The following is a 21,593-nucleotide window of genomic DNA, read 5'->3' as shown; positions in this document are numbered from 1 at the left end:
CAGGTATCTTATCCTTTTGAGTGCAATTTGAGCAAGCATCACTAGCTTCTGTGAGAAGTTTATAGTTCAACCAAGGATAGTAAGTCTGAACTTCATGTTTTGATTCTGAAGAACTATTACATTGACAATCAAAATTCAATTCATCAAAGATGACATTTCTTGATATTTTGATGCGCTTGCTCACCGGATCGTAGCATCTGTACCCTTTATAGTCATCGGCATAACCCACAAACCTGCACTTCAAGGCCTTGTCCTGAAACTTATGTCTCTTTGAACTGTCAACATGAACATAGCATAAACAGCCAAACACATGCAAATCATAGTAGTTGGGGTGAATACCATAAAGAGACAAGTAAGGAGACTTGTTTTCCAAAATAGTCATGGGCAATCGATTTATCACATGAACTGCAGAATGAAAAGCCTCTGTCCATAAAGTGATCGGAAGATTACTATCATGCATCATGCTCATCGCACTCTCAACAATATGGCGATGCTTTCTTTCAGCAATCCCATTCTGCTGAGGTGTGTGCGGGCAAGACACCTTTTTTCTTATCCCATTACTTTGAAGAAAGTTAGTAAAGTCAATGGAAGAGAATTCACCTCCTCCGTCACATTGGAAACTTAGGATGTTTTCAGAAAATTGGTTTCTGACAAAGGAATGGAAGTTACGGAACAACTTGAAAGTCTCAGATTTATGTTTCATGAAAAATATCCAGGAATAGCGAGAATAACTGTCAACAAATAAAAGATAGTATCTAGTTCCAGACATAGAAGCAACTGGAGCAGGCCCCCAAACATCAGAACAAATAGTCTCAAAAGGTCTTGAAGCTCTTTTATTGATAGAATGAAATGGTAAAACATGACTCTTACATAATAGACAACTAGAACATTTGTTGTCATTTACATTTATTCCTAAACTTGACTTGGGAATGAGGTTACTTGAAACAAGCTTCTCAATGAAATTATTACTGCAGTGACCTAGACGACCATGCCAAAGGTTTGGCTTATTGATTTCAGAGACACTAAAAACGCAGGTAGGATTTTCAGAAGAAGACAATGATGATTGGAGCTTCAAGTTTGGGTCTGCAGATCGAATATGTGCTGAAGGATCTTCTTGAAAAACATACATATTGCCTTGCCGTTTCCCTCTAGCGAACGTCTCCTTCGTGCAGAGATCCTTAACAAGAACAGAAGAGGGAGTAAATTCAACTGAGGCTTTGATATCATCAACAAGTTTAGAAACTGAAACAATGTTTTTCTTGATATTAGGAGCATAAAGAACATTTGAAAGATTGATGGAAGATTCAGGTAAGGGTATGATGGAGTTTCCAATATGTGAAACAGAGTGGTGTGATCCATCTCCAGTAACTATACTACTTCTACCAATGTAAGGAACAAGTTTTAGGAGCTTACCTGCATCTCCAGTAACATGAGTCGCTGCGCCAGAATCTACGTACCAAGTGCCTTGTTCATTCTGTTTCAGATTCAATTCTGCTAAGGTTGACAATAACAACTCCTTTACTTCTCTGCTGGTCCTTGTATTGTTTGTGCCTCTTTTTGCCTCAGTTTGTGTTGATTTTCCTTTATTTAGAGGATTGAACCGGCAGTTAGCTTTGATATGCCCCCTTTTATTACACAGAAAGCAAGTAGGAATTGGCCTTTGTCTTTGTGGATTGGTATATGAGTTGGGGGTAGGCAATAATCCACGACCTCCATGACCACTTCTACCTTGTGCTCCTTTTCCCTTGATATCATAGTTTCCTCGTCCTCGTGCATAAGTAACCCTTGTAGCAAGGACTTCTTGTGCCCCAGTATGCATAGATGATTCTTCAGAAAATCCCTTTAGATTCATCTCATATTGTAACAATTTTGCACGCAGATCTTCAAAATTGGGCAGCTCGGGTAAACATAACAGAGAAGTGACAATCATATGATAGTCGTGTCCCAATCCACTGAGGGTTTGTTGTACCAAATCCTTGTCAGAAACTGTACTTCCAACAACTGCTAACTGATCTGTGATGACCTTCATTTTGTTCAAATATTCCATGATGGTCATGGACTCCTTTCTTAACATTTGAAATTCTCTTTTAAGAAACATAATCCTGGCCTGAGAAACCTGTGAGTATGTCTGAACAAGTCTGTTCCAAAGTTGCATGGCAGTGCAGTCATTTGGAATGGCTACAAGAACCTCTTGTGAGAGTGTTGATGTAATATAAGCAACAAGCGCTTGGTCTCTTTTCATCCAAGCCATAAATTCAGGATTTTTGACATATACGGTAGTAGATTCCCCTTTGCTGTCCCTTTCTTCTTGTGATATGAACTCAGAAGGAACTGGAATGGATCCATCCAGATGTCCAGAAAGATCCTGACTCCTAATAAAAGGTATGATTTGCCTCTTCCAAGTCAAGAAATTTCCATTATTTAATTTTTCAGACACAAGTTGGTTGAGGAAACTTGAAGAAAGAACTGACTGATTAGGAAGAGAATTCATGTTTCACAGAATGAAGAATGTATTCAGCACAATCTGCTTACACCTGCAGTTCTGTATTTTTTTTTTTTGCAGTAACTAATTCAGATCGCTGATACGGAACAGAAATTTAAAGACAATCAGATTTCTGATTTGTATATGAAATGGAATGTCGGATATGAAAATCCAAAAAAAAAATGTGCATATGTATTCCTAATGTCGGCTTGTTAATGGCTGAATGAGGGAATCTGGGCTGAAGCACTCAAGAGATAAAAACAAACAGTGGCGAAACCAAGGTTCGACCACCACCAACGTAGGAAAAAAAGGAACTGTAGAAAGAAAAATTGAGAAAAGAAGAGGAGAATCCAAAGTTGGCTGGATGAGAAAGGAGGGGATTTCCAGAAACCGAAAAGAAAATCTCAGTTGTCTGGATCAGTCGTGAACCCAAGAAGAGACGAGAAACAGGCTGAGACTGACTGGGTCAGTCGTGATTCCAGAAAAGAATAGGGAATAGGTGTAGGATCTGCTGAGACTGATTGGGTCAGTCGTGAATCCAAAAAGAAAGGAAAACAGGAACAGCCGTATCTTTTTTTTTTATTTTCAGACTTTGGAAGAGGAAATAGAGGAGAAGAGGATCTTCAGACGTGTCTTTTTGAATCGATCCCAGTTTCAGCTGAAGCGTGGCTCTGATACCATGTTAGTTTTGCAACCTTCAGTCCGTCCCACGTTGGAGCTGCAAAACAGAGAGAGGTAGAGGAAGGGAGAGAGAGGTTTGGGAGAAAACCGATACCCTGCTGTACATCGGTCGGCTGCTGCTGTGTATTACTTTATATTAACATGAGATTACAAACAAAATTAGGGTACTAGAATACCCTTTTTACAATAATCAATATTACACAATGCCATTAATGAGAAATTGGGTGTCACGGGTCTGGATCTTCAGATCCAAGACCCGTAACTAGAGAAACACTTCTTTTCAAATAGGAGGATGTGGGGGCATGGAATGGAGGAGCTTTCAGGCACTTTTAGCTGCAATATTTCTCGAGTCTTGGTTGGACGAAATCACTACTCATGCAATTTGGAGATGTCACCCATATGTGTGCTCTTTGACTTAGTTGGTGATAAAAGGAAAGCTGTTGGTCAGTGAGACATAAGTAAACTCTAGTGAGAGAAGTGCCATATGGTAGATTGCAATCAAAGGGACTTTTGTAGAACTATTGGGAAATATTTTTCTTCAAAAGTGCTGGTTGAGAGGGCTTCACTTATTTAGTTAGATTGCACTATCAGTTACAGGATTAAGGTTAAGGAGAAAATGTAATGCAGATATTGAAATGGACCCCTTTCTATACCATGACATTATTCTACTGTAGTCACCAGTTGGCAGAAGAAAAGGTTCAACACCATGCCTGCCAAGTGCGCACATGTAAAGTGCAGGTCTTATCTCCAGTATGAATCATTATAAAATTACATTTGGGAATGCAATTTGGTTTTCTGTATTTATGTTAGCTGATGACAAGTAGTGCGATTCTTAAGATACTTCTTTCTATTTGTATCTTACATGAAAACAGTGCAGATAATTCTTTGTGTAAACTGTATATTGGTAAGAAAATATATTTTAGACGCCTGAAGCATCTAACAATGGTAAAACATTGGATATGTTAATTGTGCCCATGCACTTGTTGTTTTGAAATGATAAGTTTTGGATAGACGTCTCTTTCACGAGTTTGATCAAGTTTCTTTTGTTGAATTTTCATATCTACCCTAGGTTTTTTCTTTTCTATGCAGCTTTGTGTACAAAATAATTGATAGTACCTTCTAGATTTCATGCAGTGGGGGCTTAAATAATAATGGCTTGAATAGACAAGAAACAACAACAACAACAACAACTACGCCTTCATCCCAAAACAATTGGGGTCAGCGATATGAACCAAAAAAGAAATTCATTTTGGGTCTTCCACATGAATCCTTTTCCTCCAATCATTTCTATCCAACGCCATGTCCTCGGTGAGGTTCAAAGCATTCATATCCTTTCCTATCATCTCCATCCAAGTCTTCCTAGGCCTACCCCGACCTCTTTTAACTAATATATTTTCCCATTTCTCCAACCTTCTAACTGGAGCATCATTAGGCCTTCGCCGAATATGTCCAAACCACCGTAAACGATTCTCTCGCATCTTATTTTCAATGGGTGCAACACCTACCTTCTTACGTATCTCTTCGTTTCGAATCTTATCTTTTATTGTATTTCCACACATCCATCTAAGCATCCGCATCTCAGCTACACTCATTTTTTGAATATGATGTCTCTTGGCAGCCCAACATTCCGTACCATATAGTAAAGTGGGTCTAATAGTCGTCCTATAAAACTTTCCCTTCAACCGCAATGGCATTCTACGATCGCACAGCACTCCAGTAGCACTTTTCCATTTCATCCACCCAACCTTTATCCTATGATTTACATCTCCATCAATTTCTCCATACTTTTGAATGATGGATCCCAAATATTTGAAATAATCATTCACCGGTATATCTTGCTCACCAAGCTTCACTACACTCCCATCACTACTTCGTTGCTTACTAAACCGACATTCCATATATTCAGTCTTACTCTTACTCAACTTAAAACCTCTAGCTTCCAATGTTTGTCTCCATAATTCTAGCTTAGCATTAACCCCAGCTCTAGACTCATCAATCAAAACAATATCATCAGCAAACAACATACACCACGGTACATTTTCTTGAATTGATCTCGTAAGCTCATCCATCACTATCGCAAATAGGAAAGGGCTTAAAGCAGATCCTTGATGTAACCCAACCGTTATCGGAAAATTGGTTGACACCCCTCCACAAGTGCGGACATTGGTTACTACTCCTTCATACATATCTTTAATTATACTAATGTACTTGAGAGAAACACCTTTCTTCATCATTGTCCACCAGAGAACGTCCCTAGGTACTCTATCGTATGCCTTCTCTAAATCAATAAAAACCATATGCAAATCTTTGTTCCTCTCTCTATATCTTTCAATAAGTTGTCTAAGAAGATGTATAGCTTCCATAGTTGATCTTCCAGGCATAAAACCAAATTGATTCTCCGATATCATGACAACCTTCCTCAACCTAGACTCAATCACCCTCTCCCAAAGTTTCATAGTATGACTCATGAGTTTTATACCACGATAGTTTGTGCAATCTTGTATATCACCCTTATTCTTATATAAAGGCACCAAAGTACTCTTCCTCCACTCATTAGGCATCTTATTTGTTCGCCAAATCAAGTTAAAAAGATTTGTCAACCATTCTAAACCTTTCTCTCCCAAGCATTTCCAAGCCTCGATAGGTATACCATCTAGGCCAACTGCCCTTCTTGATTTCATTTTCTTCAAAGCCTCTGCAATTTCTTTCTTTTGAATCTTGCGCATGAAGTCACGATTTATCTCATGAAAAGGAATGGAGAAGTCTCCAAGATCTTGAGCATGACTATCATTAAATAGCTTATCAAAATAATCTTTCCATCTCTCCTTAATCTCCTCATCTTTGACTAAAACCCTTTGCGTTTCATCTTTGATACATCTAACCATACCCAACTCCTTCGATTTCCTATCTCTCATCTTTGCAAGCCTATAAATATCCTTCTCGCCTTCTTTGGTATCCAACTTGTCATAAACCTCCTTATATACCTTAGCCCTCGCGTTTCGAACAACTTTTTTAGCTTCCTTCTTTGCTATCATATACTTCTCCAAATTCTCATTATCACGACTCTTACTTAGATTTCTATAACACTCTCTTTTAACCTTAATAGCTAATTTGACATCCTCGTTCCACCATGATGTATCCTTACCTAGTGGTGCACCGCCTTTAGACTCACCCAATACCTCCTTAGCTACTTTTCTCATACCACCCGCTATCTTATTCCACATTGATTCTGAATCCTCCTCGAGACACCAATCAACTTCCTTAACTACCTGCTCTACAAACATTTCTTGTTTAGCTCCTTTCAGTGCCCACCACTTAATTCTAGGATCTATCCTATGTCTATCCCTTTTGCGGCATTGTCTACTTCTAAGATCTAAAATTAAGACTCTATGTTGTGTAGCTACACTATCTCCTGGTATAACCTTACAATCGATGCAACAACCCCTATCTCTCTTTCTAAGTAGGAAAAAATCTATCTGACTCGTATTAACCCCACTTTTAAATGTTACTAGGTGAGACTCCCTCTTCCTAAACCAGGTGTTTGCTAAGATCATATCATAGGACAAACAAAAATCTAAAATCCTTTCTCCACTTTCATTTCTTTCTCCTATACCATAGCCTCCATGGATATTCTCAAATCCATCCCTACTAATGCCTACATGTCCATTAAGGTCACCGCCGATGAAAAGCTTTTCTCCATAAGATGTCTCTTGTACTACTCCATCTAAATCTTCCCAAAATTGATGCTTAATGGAATCATCTAAACCTACTTGAGGTGCATAAACACTAATAATATTAATAATATCCGTACCTAATACTAATTTAATAAGTAAAATACTATCACCCTTCCTACGGACCTCAACTACATTATCTATAAACTGACGACTCATAACAATCCCTACTCCATTCCTATTCCTATTTATTCCTGTATACCAAATCTTATATCCCCAAGGTTCTATCACTTTAGCTTTCTCACCTACCCATTTGGTCTCTTGAAGACATAAAATATCAATCTTTCTCCTACACATAACATCTACTAACTCTACCAACTTACCAGTTAAAGACCCTATGTTCCAAGTGGCTAACCTAATTTTATGATCTTGGACTAACTTCTTTACCCCCACCCGTCCAACAAAGTGAGGGAACCCTTGCCTATTTGACACCACACCCGGGCGCCGGTGTGACGCGTCGCTTCTGGGCGACGACCTAGCAACCCTTGCACATTTATCACTGCCTCCGGGCCTAGAGAGTACAGCGCGTCGCTCAGTAGGGAACGCCCCAACGAAATTCTCATATTGGTTCATTTTCATAGGATATGACAAAGTTTTTATGCTGGCTGTCACAGGCCTACCGCAACCCTCCTCCTTTATCCGGGCTTGGGACCGGCTTGAATAGACAAGAGATTTACTTTTTTATTTAGATTTTTGGTCCATCTTCTGAGATTAAACATATTCTTGGATTTCATCGAGTTTTATTTTCAAGCAACTGGATGTGATGTATTGCATGTTCTCTTCTGTTCGTTCATTTTTGTTTCTTAGCATTATTTTGATAATATGGCTTCTGGAAACAAACATCCCCTTTAATCCCCTTTAAGAAAGCCAGTTTGGAACTAGTTCTAAGGTCCTCATAGCCTTGTTACAAATGAGTGTTTAATTTATAAGCATACCAATTCTGAAAGTTTGATGTAGTGTTTCTGTTTGCAAATTTTGAATTTCTATGATATCTTTGCAGATTAATGATTGTTATTCCAACAGGAAGTCTGTTCGGTCATCACCGTTTTTGCACATAAGGTCTCCATTGGAATGGATAGTAAGAAAGGTGCAACAAAGAATTGTTGTGTGCACTCTAAGGCGATTAGTTCTTAAAGAAGCAAACCGTTCAAGGTATGTGTGAATTTTATCCTTTTTGACATGTATGAAGATTTTTGTTGAACATGTCATGAGTGGTCTTGCATGAATGTCCTACTGCAAATAATGTTACTGCTTCCTATGTATTCTCTAAGTGCTTCCAGTGTAAAATTGACAAATGAGATGGTCTGAGCTACTACAATTATGAACTCTAGACTTTCAATGACATGGGGATTTTAGGCATTGTCAGTTATCATTGGAATTAAAAGGTTGAACTTTTTTACTGAACAATGTGTGAAAGTATCTTCAACAAGATACTATGATCAAGACCTTAATATTATTGATGATAGAACACGTGCACTCATGCACAATGAGAACTCTTAGAACACTTGTGCACAAAAGCACAACCCACTAAATCTCACAAATGCTCAACGGCATAAAAGAATAGGAAAACTTTATTAATCACTTGCTAAGTCACACGGACTCGGCTAGGGAGGTGCTGCACCCGAGTCGACACGGGTGCGGCTTCGGACTCGGCCTGGACTCGGTCAACGCCGAGTCGGACTCGGTCAACGAGTCGAGGCCAAGTCCGTCCACATTTTGGACTTGGTCAACTTTGACCGAGTCCAAAAATGTCTACTTTTAGGGTGAAAAAACTTAAAAAAATGAATTTTTAATATTTTTTATTTAAAAAAAATATAGAAAAAGAGACAGTGCTGTGCACAGTCACAGTGCAGTGGTGCAGTCACAGACTGTGACTGTGCACAGTCATAGTGCTGTGCTGCAGTGTGCACTTTTAAAAAAAAATATATATATATATATATATATAGCCGAGTCCCCGTGTCCAAAAATTTTAAAATTGCGCCGCACCCGCACCCGCACCCATGTGACATAGATCACTTGGGCTTTGACCCAAAGCCATAAAAGATACAAAGGGGAGAACCCCTATTTATAACAACCAAAAAAGGAGCCTTGGAGGGGCTCCACTCATAGACGTTGGAGCCCCTCCAACGGTCACAAATGTGATCGTTGGAGGGGCCAAACGTCTATTTGAGTGGGCTCTCCAAGGTACCTTTTGGTACTAAAAGAAAAGAAATAAAAAAGAAAAGAAAAAGAAAAAATAAGAAATAAATTACAATCACATTCACAAAAGTGAATGTGCGTAAAACAGTGGAAATGACTAAACTACCCCTATGAATAAAATAAGGTAATATATATTTTATATATATAAATGGATATATATATATATATGTATGTATCATATATATATAATATAAGATTACAAGGTTTCGTAATATAATTTAACACCCCTTTCAAACTTAGGGTAGGATGACCGAAAGTTTGCCAAGGCGGAAATTGAATCGCGGAGCACAAAAAGCTTTGGTGAAGAAATTTGTCAACTGATATTTTGAAGTTACATATGGAAGATCTATAACTCCTTTCAGATACACTTCTCGAACATAGTGACAGTCCATCTCAATGTGTTTAGTCCGTTCATGAAAAGTATGATTTTGGCAATGTATATTGCACTCTTGTTATCACAACATAGCTTGGTGGGCCCTTCTATTGTGATCCTCATGTCTTGTAATAGCTGATGAATTTATGTAATTTCTATGGTAGTAGTTGCCATGACACGTTATTCAACTTCTGTTGAGGATATAAACACTTTTTGCTGCTTCTTACATCTCCATGAGATCAGCGAGTCTCCGAAAAGCACACAAAAATCAGTGGTGGAGTGATGGTTATTTGAGTCACCTCTCCAATCAGAGTCAGTATAAACAATTAACTTTAATTCAGAAGAAGAGGACAAAAAAACTCTCTTATTTAGTGTGCCCTTTATGTATCTTACAACCCACAAGATGACACTCATGTGGACTGATGTTGGTGCATGTTGAAACTGACTTACAATATGAACTGCATGAGAGATATCTGGTTTAGTAATACTCAGACACATTAATGATCCCACAAGCTGTCTGTAGGGGGTGGGATCAGAGAGAGGAATACCATCATCAATCTTCATTTTGGCTCCTACTATAACTGGAGTTTTACAAACCTTATCATCTGTAATACTTGACCTGTCAATAACCTCAGAGGCAAGCTTAGTTTGAGATAAAAAATACCTTCTATCAGAGTATGCTACTTCAATACCTAAAAAATAAGTTAGAAATCCCAAATCAGACATTTCAAATCTATCATTCAAAATTGTTTTTATGCTTTTAACTCCCTTAGAATCACTTTCGGTTATAAGCATAGCATCCACATATAAAAGCAGAATGACAATCCCTGCATTGGTTTTTCTAACAAATAAGACCGTGTCAGTGAAACATAATGAAAATCTATTTTTTAATATTACGAAGTTAAACCTATCATACCAAGCCTTTGAGACTTGTTTTAAATCATAAAGTGCTTTTCGAAGGCGAATTAATTTTCCTTTGGGAGTCTCCATTCTTGGTGGAGCATCCATATATACCTCTTCATTCATATCACCATATAGGAAGGTGTTTTTAACATCCATTTGATAGATGTTCCATTTGTTAATTGAGGCAACAGTGATGAGACATCAGACAATGACTATTCGGGCCACTGGGAAAACAGTTTCTTCATAGTCAATCTCGTATTCTTGACTATATCCCTTTGCTACTAATCGAGCCTTATATCTCTCAAGAGATTGATCGTTCTTAGTTTTTACCTTAAATACCATCTACATCCTATTGCTTTCTTACCCTTAGGGAGATCTTAAAACTCTCAGGTCTTTGCTTTGTTGAGAGCTGAAAGCTCACGTTCCATTGCTTTCAGCCATTCATTATTCTTTTTGGCTTCTTCGAAGTTTCTGGGTTCTATATAGGAATGAATGGTACTAAGGCAGACTCTATGTTTAGAAGTAAATGAATCATATGAAATAAACCTAGAAGACATCTTTCTACTTCTTTCAGTCCTTCGTAGGTTATCATCATTTGTTGAATTGAAACTATTATGTTCACTGTAATTTTCAATTGCACTCATAAAACTGTTTTTATCTCTATGGGTATATGTTATAGGATCTCTCAATGCTCCTTCATTACTATGTTGGGAGATAGGAGGATGGGAAGAACCATCTTCTTTATCATTGACTTCATTATGAATGACATCGTCATCACTATCATTGTCATGTGCTAACATTTCAAATAAAAAAGAGTAATCCATGTTTTCTTCAAAGGGTTCACTCCTTTCAAAACCATTAACATTTTTCAGAAAACTCACATTTCTGGAAACATATAACTTATCATTCTTAATATCATAACAACGAAATCCTTTTTGGGTTTCAGAATATCCGAAAAAAGCGCATGCAATGGTTTCTGGTGAAAGTTTGTCGTTCTTGTCAGTAAGAACAAAGCATTTACAACCGAAAATTCTCAACCAACTATAGTCGGGTTCTTTAGTATATAATTTTTCAAAAGGCGAGATATTGTTCAAATCCTTAGAAGGTAGTCGATTTATCAGATAGACAGATGCTAAAGCCGCTTCAGCCCAAAAACCTTTTGGGATGTTTTGAGAAACAAGTAATGTTCGAGTTGTCTCTATTATATGTCTATGCTTCCTTTTGGCTAATCCATTTTGGTGAGGGGTTTTCAGACAAGAACTTTGGTTAAGAATACCATGACTTTCAAGATAATTTTTGAATTCACTTGAATTGTATTCTCCAACAGAGTCAGTTTTAAAAAATTTCAGATTCCCGTTAAATTGATTTTTAATCATCATATGATAGGTTTTAAAAATCGAGAAAACTTCATATTTGTGTTTAAGAAAATAAATCCAACAATATCTCGTGTAGTTGTCAACAAAAATGACATAATATGTGAAACCTCCTTTTGATAGAACCAGTGTTTTAAAACTCGCCGAGTCAACTCGTTGACTCGGCTCGGCTCGCCCCTCCAGCGAGTCAACCCGGCAAGGCAAACTCGGTTTGCCAAAACTCGGGCTTGACTCGGCCTGACTCGGGCGAGTTTTGGGATATTTGAAATTTGTTTTTTGAGTTTCAAATTACAGTTTCGAAATATATAAGTACATATATTTTAACAAGGGTTACCCCCAGATTTTGTATAAAAAAGAAAATAAAAAGCATTTAAAGATAAAAAAGCATTTAAATCCATAGAATAAAATCGCCATGTTGTTTGAACTACTGTTCACCCTGTGTTATCAACTTATTCTAGCAAAATATTTTAAAGAAATGATTCTCACTATATATGGCAGGTCAACTGTGCCTATGGGAAGTCACATTTAGGTTTCATCATCCATTTGTTATGTGAACAAGCATTGTACATATTCAAATATTAGTAGTCTTTTTATAGTTGTGCCATTAATATATTTCCTACATAGTTTTATACATGCGAGAAAATTGCGTATTTATGTTGATATTGGGCATTCTGTAAACTTTCAATATGCACATGTATCCCTGTTTTACATTTATGGATTTGTTAGAGAGGGAATCAAAACTTTTAAAACAAGCTAGCATATATGATTGGCCATTTTAGGAACCTTAGGTAGTAGCAGATTGAACTCATGGTGACCAAATCCTCTAATTCAAGTCATGAATTAGTCAAAGTGCTTGTATAGATATCAAATTCAATTATTCAAGCAAACCTCTATAGCTCTTTGCAGTTGTTTTTATATTCTTACAGACATTTGGAGACTATGTTTACTCAAAAACATGGTTTCAGACAAATTATATATTGTTTTTCTTTTAAAATCAAAAGTTAACAAAACCCGGTCCGAGTCACCGAGTTAACCCGCCGAGTCACGAGTCAATAAAGAACGAGTCGAGTTCCGAATCACGGGTGCCGGTCCCCATACATCTGAATGGACAATTTCAAAAGGTCTTGTTGTAAACACAAATCTTTGACAAAAATGCAATTTTTTTATTTTCCCAAGTATACATTCGTTACAATAAAAATCACTTTTACATATTCTTTTAACAAAAGGTAAATGATTTTTTTTTACAATATTTGGGTGTCCAAGTCTCTTGTGCCACACGTTAATATCCTTTTGTTGACCACCATTACAAAATGGGTTTTTTGGAATTTGAAAGAAATCGACATAGTATAGATCAACCCTACTAGAGCCTTCCCCAATCACTCTCCCAAACCGGTGATCCTGTATCCAACATTTGTTAGATGAAAACCTAATATCACATCCATGATCCGAGAGTTGAGAAATAGAAAACAAATTTAAGTTTAATTTTGGTATAAATCTATTTTTTGGAATAAAGAACTCTTATTTTCAAATTTTTTTATTCTTTTTACTTCAAGGGATGTTTCATTCGCGGTTGAAACAAAGGAAGAAACGGGATTTTTTTAATATTCGGAAAAAGAACTAAAACTTGGGGTCATGTGAAAAGAAGCACCCGAATCTAAAAGCCAAGACGTCTTACTCGGAGGAGAAGAATTTGACATGGTGGCTCTGGAAATAGCCCCTTTTAGAAGAGGTTGAAGTGCATCCACGATTTGTTGTAATGAGAGGGTTCCATTTGAAGATGACGAACACTCTTCCTTTTGAGGTTGGGATGTAGTAGTCATGGCGAGTAACTTTTTTCACTTTGGGCAAATAGGCTTAATGTGCCCCGGTTCCTTACAAAAGTGGCATAAAAGCTTGCTATAATCCCTCTTCCCTCCTTGACTATTTGAGTTTTGATTCTTGAAGTGAGGAGGTTTGTAGGTCCTTAAGTTATTCCCTGGTCTTGAGACAAACATTAACACCATTTTTTTCATTATTGGAAGGTGTAGCTAGAACACTTGGGTTGTTTTTGCTTATACCGATACGAGTTTCTTCCTCACTTAGTTTATTAATTACATCTTCAAGAGAGGGGGAAGTGAAGGCGGATAAAAGAGAAGACCGAATTTGTTCGAATTCGGGCCTAAGCTTATTAAAAAATTAAAAAATCTATCTTCTTCCAATTGTTTATGACGAAGCACTATGGCTTGTCCACTCCACTTGAGTTCGAGCATAACACGCTCGTCCCAAATAGGAGAGAGTTCGGCAAAATACTGCCTTATAGTCATCTCTCATTGACGAAGAGTTAGCGCCCTCTTTTGAAGGTAATACTTATGGGACAAGTCCCTAGAGGTGTACATCTTCTCAAGGTACTCCCACGCTTGAGAAGCCTTCTTAAACTTGATAATATTGGTGTTAATTCTTGTTTCTGCGGATGTGAAAATCTATGAGAGGATTTTAAAATTCTCCATCTCCCATTCTTCATGCTTTTTAGTGTAGTCTTCAAGAGCCTTGGCTCTTGCTTCGTCTTCGATGATTTTTATTTTTCCTTCCTCCATCGAGTTATCTTTGGCTCCGGTTCGAGAATCGAGCCTTGGACATAGCCCCAAAGCCTTTTTCCTTTGATATGAGCCTCCATGTTTCCGACCCAAACGTGATAGTTGGACCCATTGAGTTTGAAGCCGAGAGAGAAATGAGAGTCTTTTTCACCCATTAGAGAGGAGAGATGATGAAAAATAATATGTACCACAAAGGATTTTTAGATCTTTTTTTATAGAAGAATCTTCTAAAATATTGTATGAACAAGCGGATCCACTCCAATCTCTAAAAAATTGAGAGCACGCTTTTCAAGGTATCAAAACAGAAAAATCCACGTGATCTTTCTTGCTCCAACAAGGCTCTGATACCATGTGAAAGTATCTTTAATAAGATACTATGATCAAGACCTTAATATTCTTGATGATAGAACAAGCACACTCATGCACAATGAGAACTCTTAGGACACTTGTGCACAAAAGCACAACCCAGTAAATCTCACAAATGCTCAAAGGCATAAAAGAATAGGAAAACTTTATTAATCACTTGGGCTTTGACCCAAAGCCATAAAAGATACAAAGGTGAGAACCCTATTTATAACAACAAAAAAAGGAGCCTTGGAGGGGCTCCACTCATAGACGTTGGAGCCCCTCTAACGGTCACAAATGTGACCGTTGGAGGGGCCCAACGTCTATTTGAGTGCCCCCCCCAAGGTACCTTTTGGTACTAAAAGAAAAGAAATAAAAAATAAAAGAAAAGAAAAAATAAGAAATAAATTACAATCACATTCATAAAAGTGAATGTGCGTAAAACAGTGGAAATGACTAAACTACCCCTATGACTAAAATAAGGCAATATATATTTTTTATATATATATATATATATATATGTGGATAAATACACACACACACACACACATATATATATATATATATATATATATATATATATATATATATATATATATATCATCCTTTGAACCTCACATGGTGATAGGAAAGGATATGAATGCTTTGAACCTCACCGAGGACATGGCATTGGATAGAAATGAATGGAGGAGAAGGATTCATGTGGAAGACCCATAATGATGTTCTTTGTTGGTTCATATCGCCGACCCCAATTGTTTTGGGATGAAGGCGTAGTTGTTGTTGTTGTTGTTGTATCCTTTATATATATAAGATTACATGGTTTCGTAATATAATTTAACACAATGAACCTTTCATCTTAAAGTAGGTATTATAGAAATTATGGGTCTTGCTTATGAAAGTTATTATCCAGTTATCTAAGACTGACATTCCAGAGATTTCTCCTCCTATGTTTATGTTATACCATATCGTCGACCCCAATTGTTTTGGGATGAAGGCGTAGTAGTAGTTGTTGTTGTATGTTTATGTTATACCATGTTGACAGTCTTGGTGGGTTAACTGCAACACCTTCTAAATATGCAACTCAAGGATCAAAGATTCAAAATGAGGCGTGAACTGAACATATACTTTGCATTTCCTAGAATACAAACATTGGGTTTCTTCTTTGGTCTTCAATGTTCAAATATATCACTGTGAATGATTTTCTTGTTGTAGGCATACGTTCGAGTTTTCTGACAGGAATGGTGCAATAACTGTCCATCTAGCTGGTGGTGGTGTTGCGTCTATCATGGTTCCTGAAAGCTGGCCTATATCCTACTCTGCCTTAAAGTTGCTCTCCTTAAAGAATTTGGATTTTCATTCAAAGGAAGTTTCAGCCAGCTTTCTTCATCACACAGAGGTAGGTTCCGAATGTTGTTCACAAATTTCATGTGTGCAATGCATGTTGAAACCTGATAATTTGTGTAGACATCCAACGAGGCTTACAGTTAATACATGAATGTTACTATGTTTCCTACTGTTTACCAAATAATTTTGTGGACTGGGGTCTAAGGGTAAGGGATACAGAGCTGACACAATTGCTTTTATTTAGGGCAACTATAGATGAAACAACTGGGGTACTATGAGCTGCATTGATCTTTTTCTTAATCACTTTAGATTGTTCGTTCTCACTTATATAACTCTAATCAGTTTCTGTACCATAAGCATAGGAACTGTAATGCTCTTAGTTTTGTGGTTCGCTTATTAAAAAATGAGCTTGACAAGACGCTATGTCCTTAATCCAGCACTGTTTCTATCATGTCCTAGACAAGTTTCATGTCATTTCTCACTAGTGTAGTGACCTAAGTCACAGGGACTCGGCAAAACAGGTGCCGCACCCGCGTCGATGCGACGCGACGCGGGTGCGGCACCGGGTGTGGTCAACACGACCTTGGGTGCGGTCAACACGACCTTGGGTGCGGTCAACGCAACCAGGGTCATTTTTGTCCACCTTTTGGCATTAATTTTTTTTCCCCGATGAAAAGGAGGATTTGGGCAAAAAAATTTTTTTGCCCTAATCTCTCCTCTCCCCCTGAGCTGGAGCTCTCTCCTATCGACGCCCCAGCTCCACCTCCCAGGCTCCTCCTCTCCTTTCGCAGGTATGTACCCTCTCGCTCTCTTCTTGTGTCGGTAGGGGAGGGGCCGAGCCCCCCCTGCACCCTCTTGCTCTCATGTTGGGTCAGCAGGGGAGGGGCCGAGCACCCCCCCCCCCCCTCTCTCTCTCTTGTTGGGTCGGCAGGGGAGGGGCCGAGCACCCCCTTCCCTTCTCGCTCTCTTGTTGGGTCGACATGGAAGGGGCCAAGCCCCCCCTCTCTCGCTCTTTTGTTGGGTCGGCAGGGGAGGGGCTGACCCTGCTTCCTCTGTTTTCGGCACAGGAGGGGCCGAGCCCCTTCCCCCTCTGGCTCTCTTGTTGGGTCGACAGGGGAGGGGCTGAGCACTCCTTGCTCCCTCTGTTTTCGGTAGGGAAGGGGTTGAGCCCCTTCCTGTTTTTGGCAGGGGAGGGGCCGAGCCCCCCCTCTCGCTCTCTTGTTGGGTCGGCAGGGGAGGGGCTGAGCACCCCCTGTTCCCTCTGTTTTTGGTAGGGAATGGGCTGAGCCCCTCCCTGTTTTTGGCAGGGGAGGGGTCGAGCCCCCCACCCTACTCCTTTTGATTTCAGGGGAGGGGTTGAGCCCCCCCTGCTCCCTCTGTTTTCGGCAGGGGAGGGTCGAGCCCCCCTTGCTCTCGCTCTCTTGTTGGGTCGGCAGGGGAGGGTCTGAGCCCCCCTTCTCCCTGTGTTTTCGACAAGGGGAGGGGGTCGAGTATAATTGATTTGAAAATTTTAATGTATTTTTTTTTTGTAAAAATGACGGATAAAGGGAAAGGACTTGCGTCATCCTCATCCCAACATGTGAGTTCTGCTTCTAGTTTTGCTGCAGTGGGATTGATGATGTGGGGCCACTATGGGTACATATAGATAAACTTGCAAAAACTGGAGAAGGAGGTGGTGGAAACAAGAGATTTGAATGCAAGCTTTGCGAAAGAGATTTTGTTGGGTCTTACACAAGAGTGAATGCTCATTTGTTGAAGATACCAGGACATGGCATTTCAGCTTGCAAAAAAGTTGATGAGGCAATGCGAAGACAATACAAGAAGAATATGAGAAGAGAAAGGCAATGATCGATTCTTCTGCAATCAGTGTGCGATTTGCAAGCCACCAAGAAGATGCTGAAAAAAAAGAAAAGTCAATGTAAGAGGTAGATGAACGATACAAGCAACATTTAATACATATGGAAGAGAAGAATTGGATAGAAAAGTTGGGAGGTATTTTTATTCTGGTTTACTCCCATTTAATGCAGCTAGAAATCCTTATTGGAAGGATTTAGTAACATCCTTGGCAAATTGTAATTTGACTGGTTATGTGCCTCCCAAGTTCAGAAAAAATACGAGCCACACTTCTTGCAGAAGATAGGGAAAATGTGGAGAGGTTGCTAGAGATTAAAAAATATTCATGGGAGCAAAATGGAGTTTCTATTTTGTCTAATGGATGAACAAACATTTAAAGACGTCCATTAATCAATTTCATTGCTTGTTCGCTTAGTGACCCAATATTCTTGAAAGGAGTTGCTGTATCTGGGGAACATAAAAATGCAGAGTATTTGAAGGGATTGTTTATAGAAGTGATAAAAGAAGTGGGTGATCAGAAAGTTGTACAAATCATTACAAACAACGCTCCAGTTTGTAAAAGTGCAGCGTTGAGTTTGGAGAGTGAGTACCCTCATATTTTTTGGACTCCTTGTGTAGCACACAACTTAAATCTAACCCTACCCTAAAGAGCATCTGCAACCTCAAAGAAGAAGAAAATTCACAAGCATATGCTTTATGTTCATGGATTGAAGATTTAGAAAGAAATGTCAAAAGCATTAGGAATTTTGTTGTTAACCACCATCGTGCTAATGCTATATTTAATAGGCATTCTGATTTGAAATTGTTGAAGGTCGCTGAAACACGTTTTGCGTCTATCATTGTGATGATGAAGATTATTAAAAGAGTGAAGAATGCTTTGATTAACATGGTGACATGAAAATTGGACATTCTATCGTGCTGATGATGATATCAAGTCTCAAGAAATTAAAAAATTCATTCTTGATGATGAGTTTTGGGACAAAGTGGTATACTTCCTTCAATTTACGCAACCTATTTGAGAAATGTTAAGAGAAGTTGATAAGGATGAGCCCATGCTTCACAGAGTTTATGAAATGCGGGATAATATGATTGAAAAAATACAAGCTATAGTTTTCAAGCATGAAGAAAAAAATCCTGCATTGGATGATTCGGATTTTTTAATCATATTCATTCAATTTTAGTCAGAAGATGAGATACGAGCAACACTCATTTGCATTACATGACACATTCTCTTAATCCAAAATATTATGCAAATAAGTGGCGGGCTGGTGGTATTGGTCGTGTCCCTCCAAATTTAGACCCAGAGCTATCAAGACATAAAAATATGTGTATGACAAGACTTTTTCCAGAAGCATATCTTCTACATCAACTCACACAAGAGTTTGGAAAATTTTCATATTTAAGATTATATGGACCGACATTATTCGCGAGAGAAGAAGATAATATAGATCCTATCACATGGTGGTCAACATTTGGATCAGAAACACCTCTTCTCCAACGTCTTGCATTAAGATTGGTATCGCAGCCTGCTAGTTCATCTTGTTGTGAAAGAAATTTGAGCACATATTCTCAAATCCACAATATGAAGAGAAACAAACTCACCAGCAAGCGCGCAAAGGATTTAGTATATGTTCATTCAAATCTTCGATTACTTTCGCGAAGCAATGATGAATATAAGTACTAATTTGCTCTCTTAGTTATTTGATTATTTCTTAGTTTTCATTTAAATATACTTGTATTGTATTTATCATTTTCAAATTGGGTTTATAACGCAGACAAGAAACATCCAAATTTTAGGACGTAAACCCAGAAGAGTGTGACTTCGAAGGAGAACATGATTTCAACATAACAAACATGGATTTAGCTGAGCCCAATATTCCTTCTAATGATGCATTTGATGATGAAGAAAAAATTTATTACTTCATCAGGATATACTTTGGTATGTAATTTAGTTCTTTTATGCTTTACTTATTTGATTGATATTTAGGTTGATATACTGCATGCATGATGAATCATATTATGACAATGTTAAACTGTTAAAACTTTAAAATTATATATATATATATATATATATATATATATATATATATATATATATATATATATATATATATATATACTTTTTTTTACATTTTTGCCCCTGCCGCACCCTCGCACCCGGGTTTTTTGGAAGTGCTGCATCCCCGCACCCACACCCATGTGACATAGGTAGTGACAAATGAGGCATCTTGGTTTGAAATTGTTTGGGATCTGGAAAAGTTGAGTGTGCCTGTTTTACTTTCCATGATCACACTTGAATTGGAATCTAGGCTAGAAATCTATATGAATGATAAATTGCTAAATTTAGCTAATGATAACTTAAGGTTTTTCTGATGTTCCACCAATCTTCATTAGTAGCACTCGGCTTAGCTGAACGGGTCTCATATTATCCTTTCTTGAAGTCTGTGTAAGTCTCATGTTATGCAGTTCTGTTACTTTGGCGACTAACATTTGCTTGTTTTATCATTAGGAATCAGCCAATTCGTTAAACATAGAGACACGTCATGACCTTTTGCGCTTTGTGGAAGGCATTGAAGAAATTCTTAAACAGCAAATGCGTTCAGATCAAATGTGATGCGTCTGCACAATGTCTAAAGGTGATTCCAGCCTTGTCTATATTCTTCTGTGTGGACCATTAGTGGAGTATACTGTAAATTGTTCGATCTCAACTTATCATTGTTTCTGTTATACATTCTGTTGACCACGGTAATGTGACAGACCTCAGAATAGCATTCTATCTTCAAATTAGACATACAACATGATTCTATATGGTAGACTTTCATCTGGTGGATCTTCATCGGTGCACATTTCACTAATTGGATAAAACAGCAATCTCAGCATCTTTCAAGTCGATGGCCATCATTAATTATATAATGTGATGGTTGCTTCTGTGTCATTGTGGTGCTGCATGAAGAAGTCCAGGCTTGGGTTGTCAGGCTAACTTCCATAGAGGAAGTCAGGAGTACCATTGATGACACAAAGGGAAGGGCAGTGTTTTTGAGTTTTGAATTGGGAAGGGATCAAGCTTGAATTGGTTGCTATGGGTGCAAATGTATTGAAACTGAATGGATATTTAAGGTGCTGCTTGGGAGCCTTAGAATTGGAGGTGTGCTGTGGTTTCTTCATGTTGTTTCTGAGCAATAGTGTTGCCAAAACACTGTTAGGGATGGACTTAACCCTAACACATTTCAACACCATTCAGAAGTAGAGATGGGAAAAGTGACAAGCCACTCATGGTTCGGCTCGTAAAGAGTTCGTTGGAACTCATAAAATAAGATTGGCAAGCCAAACATAATCAGCAATCATCTCAGTTCTGTTCATATTGGCTTGTGTGTGTGTGTGTGTGTGTGTGTGTGTGTATATATATATATATATATATATATATATATATATATATATATATATATATATATATATATATATATATATATATATATATGGAGAGAGAGAGAGAGAGAGAGAGAGGTGCTTAATGAAAACTCACCTACCCCGAGCATCCATTATGTGTGCGATGGGTGTTCAGCATTTTTATGCACAAAAACACCCAAAAACAGTGAAAATAGGGCTTTAGCAGCACTTTTGAAGTGCCACTAAAGCTCCTTTTTAGAAATACCGGTGCATCCCAAAGAGGCTTTAGCGGTGTTTTAAAGTGCTACTAAAAGCCTCTTTTGTGCATTTTATGCATGTTTTTGCCAT

At 38.2% G+C, this 21,593-nt stretch overlaps 1 protein-coding gene across 3 annotated transcripts in view; it reads left to right on the top strand.

Annotated features, from left to right (window-relative positions):
- Positions 1-21,593, top strand: part of LOC149840590 (uncharacterized) — a 46,457-nt gene that overhangs the window by 22,894 nt on the left and 1,970 nt on the right. For 2 of the 3 annotated variants that reach the window (XM_090003217.1, XM_090003219.1), the window contains 3 exons: positions 7,918-8,046; positions 15,873-16,056; positions 20,368-20,737. In XM_090003217.1, the coding sequence (XP_089859343.1) occupies positions 7,918-8,046; positions 15,873-16,056; positions 20,368-20,472 (418 nt within the window). In that variant the 3' untranslated portion in view covers positions 20,473-20,737. Of the gene's footprint in view, positions 1-7,917; positions 8,047-15,872; positions 16,057-20,367; positions 20,738-21,593 lie in introns of those variants that run through there. The other variant, XM_090003218.1, reaches the window with a different exon arrangement.

The sequence above is a fragment of the Nuphar pumila genome, chromosome 4, assembly GCF_984573655.1.
Source record: "Nuphar pumila chromosome 4, dmNupPumi1.hap1.1, whole genome shotgun sequence".
In the NCBI taxonomy this organism is placed as follows: Eukaryota; Viridiplantae; Streptophyta; class Magnoliopsida; order Nymphaeales; family Nymphaeaceae; genus Nuphar; species Nuphar pumila.
This window is presented reverse-complemented; position numbering and strand designations above follow the sequence as displayed.